General features: G+C 33.5%; 1 protein-coding gene across 1 annotated transcript; it reads left to right on the top strand.

The window, feature by feature from the left end:
- The first annotated feature begins 4,590 nt into the window (after positions 1 to 4,590).
- On the top strand, positions 4,591 to 6,276 carry LOC104221160 (receptor-like protein 44). The gene has a single exon (XM_009772155.2). The coding sequence runs from the start codon at positions 5,185 to 5,187 to the stop codon at positions 5,995 to 5,997; it is 813 nt and encodes a 270-aa protein (XP_009770457.1). The 5' UTR covers positions 4,591 to 5,184; the 3' UTR covers positions 5,998 to 6,276.
- Positions 6,277 to 11,349: the final 5,073 nt, after the last annotated feature.

Genomic DNA, 11,349 nt, shown 5'->3' with positions numbered 1-11,349 from the left:
CAACACCACATATTTTTGTTGGCTATCCCTTCAACACAAAGGGATACAAAGTTCTAAGTCTGGCTACTAAAAAGATCACTGTTTCCAGAGATGTAGTCTTCAATGAGTCTATCTTTCCATTTGCAACCAATTTGGATATATCTCCCTAATCTTGTGTCCCTCATTCAATTCCTTTCATTGAACCTCTATGCGAGCAACCTTCTGACAGTACAAACATTACACATCAAACATCTGAACATTTGAGTGTTCAAAGGAGTAATGCTGACAACACAATTAATCTCATGTCACCTACACATGATCATTCCTCATCCATGATACCTAATTCTCCAACACAATTTTCATCACAGGATCATACTAAACAACCTCATGCAGAACCTACACAACTGAGACAGTCATCAAGAAAACACAAAGCACCTAGTTATCTACAAGACTATATACATTCCCTACCTAAACTTAAACCAAATACCAACTCCCTTAGTGCATTGTTTTCTATAAACCACTATGTTGCCTCTGATCTACTAACTCCTAATAGTCAGGTTTTTGTGAGAAATATTCGTCATGATAGGGAACCATCATCATATGAGGAAGCAGCCATTGATTATGCATGGCAAACTGCAATGAAACAGGAGTTTGAGGCTCTATATTCCAACCATACTTGGGACCTGGTAGCTCTACCACCAGGAAAATAAGCAATAAGATGCAAGTAGGTTTACAAAGTGAAGCATAAAGCTGATGGTAGTATAGAAAGGTTCAAGGCCAGATTAGTTGTGAAAGGCTACACACAACAGGCAGGAATTGACTACACAGAGACACTCTCCCCAGTAGTGAAGATGACAATAGTGAGAGCATTAATAGCCACAGCAGTGAAGAAGGGTTGGTACATATCTCAGTTAGATGTAAACAATACCTTCCTCCATGGGGACCTTAATGAGGAAGTATATATGCAAACCCCTCCTGGACTTGTTGTGGACAAACCTGGACTAGTATACAAACTAAACAAGTCTCTCTATGGTCTAAAGCAAGCTAGTCGACAGTGGTATGCAAAACTGACTGAGGCTTTGTGCTCAAAAGGATATATACACTCCATGAATGATTACTCACTCTTTTATAAGAAAATGGAGATTCATTCGTGTATGTTGCAGTATATGTTGATGATGTGTTGCTTACTGGAACTGATCAAGAAGAGATCACACAGTTGAAAGACTCCTTGCATGAGCAGTTTAAGATCAAAGATCTAGGGCAATTGCACTTCTTTTTGGGGCTAGAAGTAATATACAAGGATTATGGTGTAATAATTTCTCAAAGAAAGTTTGTGCTGGACATGCTGAAGGAGTATAACTGCCTAGACTACAAGTCTTGTTCTTCACCCTTAGACCCTATAATAAAGCTAAAGGCTAAAGAAGGTATCATTCTACAGGATCCATCATACTACAAGAAACTGGTAGAAAAGCTGAATTTCCTAACTAACACTAGACTGGACATTGCATATAGTATTCAGCACTTGAGTCAATTCATGCAAGAGCCCAGAGAGCCACATTTGAAGGCAGCTTTTCATCTGCTTAGATATCTGAAAACTGATCCCACTTTGGGAATCTTCATGTATAAGGATGCAGATTGTACAGTCAGAGCATATTGTGACTCTGATTGGGCAAGTTGTCCAGATTCCAGGAGATCCATTACATGCTATTTGGTGATTCTGGGAAATAGTCATGTTAGTTGGAAGTCCAAGAAACAGGAAACTATATCACTATCTTTTGCAGAAGCAGAGTACAGGGCTTTAAGGAAAGTAATGGGGGAACTGGTATGGTTGAACAGGTTGTTTGTAGAACTAGATGTCCCTTTTTCAATGCCTATTTCAGTGTACTATGATAGTCAATCTGCATTTCACATTGCCAAGAATTCAGTCTTCCACAAGAGAACCAAGCACATAGAAGTGGACTGTCACTTTGTGCGCGATCAATTACAAACAGGGTTAATTTCACTCCACCACATTGGAACAGACAGTCAACTGGCAGATATTTTGACTAAAGCCTTAACTGAAATCAAACATGGTGCCACATTGAGCAAGTTGGCTGTGTTTGCAACACCTCCAACTTGAGGGAGGAGGTGTTAAGATTAATTATAACTTCCACTAATTTATATAGTTAGTGTATTAGTGTTAGCTTTATTAGAGTCAGTTAGTGGTTAGTTGGTTAGCTTAGCTCTGTCTTTACATACTTGTATATAGTGGGAGGAGTCCCATTAGTTTACATAGATTTTTTGAATGAATGATATAGAAATTCTCTTCCAGAATGTTCTTCTCTTCTCATTGAATAGCTTCAAGTTCATGGTACTGAGCTTCCGCCATTGTTGTTGCTGCATTCTTAGCTCAGCTAAGAAAGAAACTACTGTTCCATTGCCGGAATTTTAATAAAATGCACTAAAGGATGGTTATGGTTTAGTGTGAGATAAGTCAGTTATAACTCTTGCCTTTCTGTTCCTTTTTCCTTTTATCCCTAAGCACTGCCATAACAACTTAACCAAATTGGAACAAAAATTATCTGATAGGTTTCTTTTTTCGGGGCAGCATTTTCTTTTTTGGAAAACTTATTCACACACGTAATTATACTAAATTAAGCAATTCAATCTTTTAAGGTAACAAAACATATCACTTAATTGTGCTTTTAAGTGATAAATAATTATATACAAACATATCTTTTCTTTATTTGATTTGTGTAAGACCGAATGCATAGGAAGTAAGGCTGTATTGTGGCCCGGACTTAGCCCAGGACCGCGGGCCTAACGGGTCAAACGGGTCGGTTCAACCGGGTCGGTTCAACCGGGCCTGGGCTCTAGTGGTGTAAAAGCCCGTGGTGGGCCGGTTCAAGACAATTAGCCCGTGAGCCCGGGACCGACAGGCAGGCCTGGGCCGGTTCAACCGGGCCCAACGGGCCTAACGGGCTCCAACGGCTAATTTTTTTTTAAAAAAAAAATTTAAAAAAGACCAACGGTCAGATTTTTAAAATCTAGCCGTTGGCCTTCAAAATTTATCCGTTGGCCACTTTAAAAAATAGCCATTTGGCCCCCAAACTTTGCTTTAACCCCAAACTTTTTATAATTACACTTTTTCCCAATTCTCAACTATAAATACCCCCCATTCTTTCATTTTTACTCACAAATTCATCAATCTCTCTCTAATTTTCTTCTATTTGCTTGCTTTATTATTGCAATTTCGTGAAAAATTGTGAAGTTGGTGAATTGAAGTATTCAAGTCTTCAACGATATTCAATTTTCAAGAAGTTGTTCGTCAATTCGGTAAACGCGTTCCAACTCTTAAGTTTTAATATTATAGTTTTGTTAGTTTTATTTAGTACAATTATAATTAATATGACATTTTCTTTGAAAAATATTTTTGGTGGTAAGGGTAAGGGAAAATAAAAAATTGGCGAATCTAGTAGCCAAGCTACTACTCTTCCCCCGGCTCCCCGACCCAGACCTGAAATATATATATATATATATATATATACATACATATATATAAGGCAATATATAATTATATATACACATAATACACCCTTATATATACATACTATACATACTATATATACTATATATATTTATATAGCTATATATAAGCAATTTATACTAGTATATACATATATAGTTTACAAGAAAGTGCATTACATAAAAAAAATTAAAAAAGATAGCCTATATATATGTGTGTGTGTATGTATATATACATATATATAAGGCAATATATATTACATAAGGCAATATATAATTATATATACACATAATACACCTTTATATATACATACTACACATACTATATATACTATATATATTTATATAGCTATATATAAGCAATTTATACTACTATATACATATATAGTTTACAAGAAAGTGCCTTAGATAAAAAAAAAAAAAAATAATAGCCTGGTAAGCCCGGCCCATTTAGCCCGAGACCATGTGGGCTTAGGACCGCCGTGGGCCGGTTCCACACATTGGGACCGTTTGGCCCAGGACCGCCTCAGCCCGGCCCGCCTCAAGCCCAGACCCATTTGGCCCGGGCCCGGATCACAATATAGCATTAATAGAAAGTCTTGTACCATTTTCTATTATGCTTTTGAATTGTTTCACTTTTTTTTGGGGGGGGGGGGTGGGGTGAGGGATTGGGGTTTCTTTAGATCTACAAGAATCATGACTATTAATTTAACCATGTGAATTACAATCATGAGTCTCAACTGAGAGTAATGCCAATAATGTTCCATATGTGATATAAAAAAGATTTCGAGGAGTAAATAAGATTTTTTTTATAGATATATTTATCAAATCTATTAAATCAACAAATACAATAATTTAGAAATAAAAAAGAATTAGACTATTTCATGTTGAGTGTGAGCTAACAAATTTTTTGAAAAATACATAGAAAGGAGAAAAAGGAAAGAAAAAGCTATGTAGTGTCAAGTGGGTACAGGACAAGAAATCGAATAGTCGTTTTCATAGTCCTTCAAGTGTGTTCCACAACACACAAAAGAGTGAATAACTCAACACCCACTCCCTCTCGTGCCTCCATTTTTCGTTTCTCCTTTCACTTTCACCTAACACTCTTCCAATTCTTTAATTTCTATATATCCTTTTTCTGGTGATTTGCCATAGTAGCCCCAGTGCTCTCTCTCTTATTTGGCCAGAAACCATTACATAAAGTATGACATAAATAAATACCTCATTCTCTCCTCCTCAGCAAACAGCCTAAACCAACACGACACTTTTTATTAATTCTCTCCCTCCACATACTCGTTTTTTTCTTAGTATAAATTAAATGGTACAGTCTATCAACAGTCGCAGAATGGAATAACAGAAAATCTCTCTTATTTTTTTGGTTGCGTCTTCACTCTTCTCGCCTATTTTCACTATATTCTCCCAAAAGAAAAGGATCCCACTTCTTCATTAAACAAACACACCTATTATAACGAGAACGCAAATATAGTTCACAAGCCCTTTCTCTTGCTTTTTTTCTCTCTTTCTGCGGCTCTGCCTCTGCCGCTGCTAACGTTGTTTGCTGACAACACTACACAAATTTCAGAAAGACTAAAAAAAGAGAGCCACAACTCCCTACAAAATTCTTGATTCTCTCACTCCCTTTCTCTCCATTCTTAAGCACAGTTTTTTCTCGTTAAGCTCTCAGAAATAGGTGTAAGCTAAATGGGTATTTGGAGCAACCTACTTGTGCTCCTTCTTACCTGCACTATTTTCCATTTTTGTACACCAGATCCAAACGACGAGATGTGCTTGACCCATCTCAGTCAATCTTTACAAGACCCTTTGAAAAATCTTCAAAACTGGACTAAATCCTCCTTCGCTAAACCTTGTGATGGGTTCACTTCATATCTACAAGGGGCAACTTGTAATAATGGTCGCATCTACAAGCTATCCCTTTCAAATCTTTCCCTTAAGGGTACCATTTCTCCTTATTTATCTAATTGTACCAATCTTCAAGCCCTTGACCTTTCCTCCAACTCCATCACAGGCCCAATACCAATAGAACTTCAGTTCCTCGTCAATCTCGCTGTCCTCAACCTGTCCGCTAACCAACTTTCAGGCGCAATTCCTGAACAGCTCGCCATTTGCGCTTACCTTAACGTCATCGATCTCCATGACAATCAGTTCACTGGTCCTATTCCGCAACAACTGGGCCTCCTTGTGCGGTTATCTGTGTTTGACGTATCGAATAATAGATTGTCGGGTCCAATACCGGTGTCACTGGGTAACCGGAGCGGAAACTTGCCCCGATTCAATGGCAGTTCGTTTGATGGGAATAAGGATCTTTACGGGTACCCATTACCACCTAAAAAGAGTAATGGGTTATCCGTTTTGGCTATTGTAGGGATCGGATTAGGAAGTGGCTTTTTGAGTTTGGTCCTAAGTTTTACTGCTGTTTGTATATGGTTGAGAGTTACAGAGCAAAAATTGGATGCTGAAGAAGGCAAAATCAGTCAACTCATGCCTGATTATTGAACATCAAATCATACTTTTGAGATTACAGGTATGTTAATTTTTGAGGTTGGTTTGTTTTGCCCCCTTTTTTATTTTGCCTTTTTGGGTTTTAAATTTTTCCAAAGAAAAGAATTTCCCTTTTTCTTAGTTTTGGGTTGTTTTCTAGGTCATTATTTTTATTTTAATTATTTTATTTAGCTTCGTTTTATTTTTTTTCCTTCTAACATTTGACCCCCAATATGTAAAGGATTGAAGAATTTGGAATTGAGTTTCTAGTACATATATTACTTAGCAGTACAGTATTAATCTGTACTCTAATTTGATGCCTGGGAAGTGGGTTGGCTTTGTCCACTCCAGGTTGTACAACTTAGACGTGCGTAGTACTTATCCTTTATTTAAAAAAATAAGGCAAATCGTGCATATATGTTAGTCGCCAATCATAGAAAAATGTAGCTCATTTCCAGCACCATGACTTGTTGGGGTGTTGTTTGTAGTTTAGTTTTTGTATTTGGAAAAATCGGAGAAACACGGTGGATGGTTTTGTTAGTACCAACTTTGATCTCGATTTGTCGCTCTGCCGTTATTCTCTTAATTTTCCATTAAAATTGATGACTAAGAAGCCTTGGGTAAACTATCACCACACCTACTATTCTTTTATAACATTAAATTAGAACTTAGTAAATTTATATTTTTTTAAAGACATTAATTATATGTGTAGAAAAGTCATTCTTGGATATGCATCAAACTGATGATTTATGTATATGATTGAATTCAGTGCCAAAGCTAGAAAAATTTTCTTTTAGGATATTCAATATTTATATATAGATATAAAATGTAATAATACTTAATGTATATACACTATATGAATTTTCGTATAATGGTATTCAATTGATCCCCCTCCACGATTGTAGTTCTGCCCCGATTGGTTGAATGTTAGGTTGGTGCCAACTAGAGGTGGCAAACGTGCGGGTCAGATTGGATATGTACGGTGTAAAATGGGCAATTTAAAAAATGAATAAATTATCCGACCCGATCCATATTTAATACTGATAAAAAATGAGTTAATCGGCGTCCATATTATCCGCGGCTTCTTGAATATGATCAATTTCGAGAGAATTCTAAGTCTTCCAAACTTGAGGAGTCTTCCAAACTTGAGGAACTCCCAATTTGAAGCTTTACAAATATAAAAGTTAAACTTATTAGTTATCCATTGGTTATTCATTTTCTAAGTGGATTATATGATTATTATCCATATTTGTCTCGTTTTTAAAAAGTTTATAATCCAATCCATTTTTAATAAATAATATGAGTGGATAAATGTTTTCTCATTTACCAGCATATAACTAAAGAGATATTTGTGGCGCCTCAATGTTTGGTACAATCATGTTTGTTTACGCGTTGCTATAATGACAGAGTATTAGGCCTAGAAAATTTGCCCAACAAGAAACAGCAAAATCGGAATATTGGGTCGACCAACAAATTCTTCAGGATTGTATGACAGATATACTTCTTGTAGCATCGCAATTTCTAATCGTTTGAATCAAAACTCTATCTTGAAACTTTTATTTTCTCCACGTTGTCCCTAATCTTAGGTCTTTACTCAAAATAGGTCCATAATTCCTATCCATTTCCACACAAATTTAAAAGAAATGGAAGTGGTAAGATTTCCATTTTTATTTCTGTTCCCCCTGAGTGTTACTATAAAAGAAATTTCAAGAATAATTCCTACATGGCTAAGCGTTTTCTTTCTTTTTTTATGGAATAGTCTATCTCTTAAAGTTTGATTCCGGAACATCTTTAAGTTAAAAATGTTCCTTCGGTAAACAGCCTTGCATTACCCAAGACGAGTATAGTTCTAAAAGTAGGGGTCTACATAGGTCGGGTTGGTTCGGATTTTATAATTATCAAATCAAACCAATTGTGTTGGGTTATTAGATCTAAAGACCAAACCAAATCAATAAAACTCGAGTTTAGGTTGATGCGGAATAAGCCATTTTTCCCCCGTTTCCATGGAAAGGTGTCGAAGGAATCAATCTCGATTTTTCTCGGGTTTTCGGATTTTTTTCCCGATAAAATCTTCGTAGCACAAAACATATAACTTGTGTTCAAAATATTTCGTGGATCCTAGTAAGATACAACTATATAATGTATTTTCCAAGAAAATAATTCAAAATATAAGATGTTTCATGACATTATCCTAAAATATTCAACAATAAAGACAATAAAATTATGTAATATAAATATTGCTAATTAAAAAGCCATAATAAAAATAAACATAATCTAAAAGTACTAAGCCATGCTAAAGTAAGTAGACTAATAAGGGAGTATTAATTACATGACTAAATGCTAAATAAAAAATAAAAATAGATTATGCATTTTATCTAAATTATTGTAAAATTAAAAATACATATTCAATACATTGTCATTCGTAGTATTGAATTGAATATCTTTTGTTAGCATTAGAATTGATTTGATTTTGGTTTGGGCTTTTGTTAGCATTATTTAAGTTACTAATATTAATGACTATAAAATTTATTGGAACATACAAAAGTTCTAAGTCCAACCTTGAAATAATACCTTAAAAGATAAAATTATGAAAATGTTTAAGAAATATTTATAAATTACATCACAATAAGTATATTTATATATTACATATATCTAAAATTTCTAATATGTAATGTCGAGTTGGTTTGGTTTCGGTTTGACTTTCTTTAGTTAAAACCAAATCAAACCACTTATGGTCGGGTTTTTTTCCCAACACCAAACCAAATCAAACCAAATCATAATCGAGTTTTTTTTCTCGGTTTGACTCGAATTATCGGGTTAGTGCGGTTTGTCGGTTTTCTTTGTATACCCCTTCCTAAAAGCATAAAAGTTTTGTCAAATCAATTAGCGAAGACATGTGTCATATATACAAATATTTATAAGTTAATATTATTAAGTGATACAATGTAAATTGTTTGGTTTGATATAAATATTGAATAGGAATAAATATTTTTCTTTAAAACTAGCACTAATTGGCAACACTGCAATACGGTAATAATTTAACTGTATTCAGTATTTAGCTAACCAATCTAATTTACTATGATTAAGTGCTAAATTAAAGTGAGAATATTTATGAATTAGCAACACATATGTTATGTATTTATTTATCGATATAAACATCAGGTTCTCAAACACAGATTTAAACTTCAACGTTTCAAAAACGGCATTATTCAGTGGACATCATATTGTCACCAAACACAATAAGTTACCAATTATCTTTTCTGTATGTGCATAAGTGAAAGTTTGGATTCAAATTTCAGCCTTTTGTGTTATAATTGACTGTAGTGGATTTAAGTCGTTGGCATCATTACTCGCTGTGATCTAGCCGATGTGTCAGCGAAATGTTGTTCCTTAGCTTCTTGACTTCTTCTCTTTATGATTTTGAATACTCGTAGTTAGGGGTACATAGGACGGATTGATTCAAATTTTACAATTATCAAACCAAATTAATTATGTCGGATTATTAAATTTAAAGACTAAATCAAACCAATAAAATTTGGGTTTTTCATTTTCGGGTTTTCTCGGGTTTTCTCGAATTTTCGGGTTATTCGGGTTTTTTCGAATTTTTTTCCGATAAAATCTTCATAGAACAAAACATAAAAATTGTGCTCAAAATATTTCTTCAATCCTAGTAAGATACAACTATATAAAGTATTTTCCAAGAAAATAATACAAAATATGAGATATGTCATGGCATTATCCTAAAATATTCAATAATAAAGACAATAAAATTATGTAATATAAATATTGCTAATTAAAAAGTCATAATAAAAATAAACATAATCTAAAAGTACTAAGTCATGCTAAAATACGTAAACTAATAAGTGAGTATTAATTATATGACTAAACGCTAAAGAAAAAATAAAAATAAGTTAAGCATTTTTATCTAAATTATTGCAAAACAAAAGTAGATATTTAATACATTCTCGTTCGTAGTATTGAATTGAATGTATTTTGTTAGCATTAGTATTGATTTGATTTTGGTTTGGGCTTTTGTTAGTACTATTAATTTACTAATGTTAATGGCTATAAAACTTATTGGAATATTTAAAAGTTCTAAGTCCAACCTTGAAATAATACCTCAAAAGATAAAATTATGAAATCTTTTAAGAAATATTTATAAATTACATCACAATAAGTATATTTATATATAAAATATATCTAAAATTTCTATATATGTAATGTCGAGTTGGTTTTGTTTCGGTTTGACTTTCTTTAGTTAAAACCAAACCAAACCAATTATGGTCGGATTTTTTTGTCCAACACCAAACCAAATCAAACCAAACCATAGTCGGATTTTTTTTCTCGGTTTGACTCGGATTATCGGATTGATGCGGTTTGTCGGTTTTCTTTGTACACCCCTACTAGTATTTAATTTCTCTAGTTAAAATATCTAATAATACATGTTTCGAAGCGTGACTAAAATCATTTTCAAACGCATGATACGGCTTACTGCTGATGATTTATGTAATTAGAGAATTTCATCAACATTAAAAAGTTAAAGCATACTCTTTCAAAAAATAAAACTCCTATATATGTCATTGACCTGTCATTTTGAAATATTTTAACTATGAGAGTTGTGATTCATAGTACAATATCCACCAAATTATACCTGTCGTTTTTATTATATTCTGAGACATTCCACTTTTTTTTTTGTAGATATTCTCATAACTTTCAATGTTTAAATTTATTAAATAATTTTGAGTTTTAAACTTTGATGTGAAACTTTTATATCAGACTAATATTATATATAAAAACTAATTTCTAATCCAATATCATCATATAAAATTGAAACAATGAAGTAATTTTTCTGTGGTTTTTAAATTTATAATTTTTGACAATTTAGTAAATTGATATCCGAGTTGGTACCGAGGATTAAATTATTAATCTTTATACTTTAAATCTGATCATTGTTTCTTGAGATGAAGAAAGTATATTATTTGCTAACCATTACCAAGTTCAATAGTTCTATTGTCATGAAAACTCACGTCTTCAATGAAACACTTTTTTCTTTTCTAACAAAAGAGAAGAAACTAGCGTCATCAACTTTTTTTTTTTCATGCATCAAGATTAGCAGACAAATATAAAGTAATGTTTTGGTTAAAATGCAAGTTAATAATGTAATATTAAAACCGAAGGCTCTGCCTTTTCGTCTTATTGAAGAATAAAAACATTCAAGCAGATTGGATGGGCCCCTGTGGACAAATATTCAACTCCCCACCGAAAGTAACATCCGATAAAAACCACAGAATTTTTTTTTTTTTTTTTTAAAGAGAAAAGAAGAAGAAGCAGGCTGGTCAAACTGAACATTGACTGTTCTCATTAATG

The sequence above is a fragment of the Nicotiana sylvestris genome, chromosome 2 (assembly GCF_000393655.2).
Source record: "Nicotiana sylvestris chromosome 2, ASM39365v2, whole genome shotgun sequence".
NCBI classification, from domain to species: domain Eukaryota; kingdom Viridiplantae; phylum Streptophyta; class Magnoliopsida; order Solanales; family Solanaceae; genus Nicotiana; species Nicotiana sylvestris.
The sequence above is the reverse complement of the archived record's forward strand: the minus strand, read 5'-3'. Positions and strand labels throughout refer to the sequence as shown.

Excerpts from the sequence above, each read along its gene's own strand:
- LOC104221160 (XM_009772155.2), top strand. The coding sequence starts at position 5,185 with ATGGGTATTTGGAGCAACCTACTTGTGCTCCTTCTTACCTGCACTATT.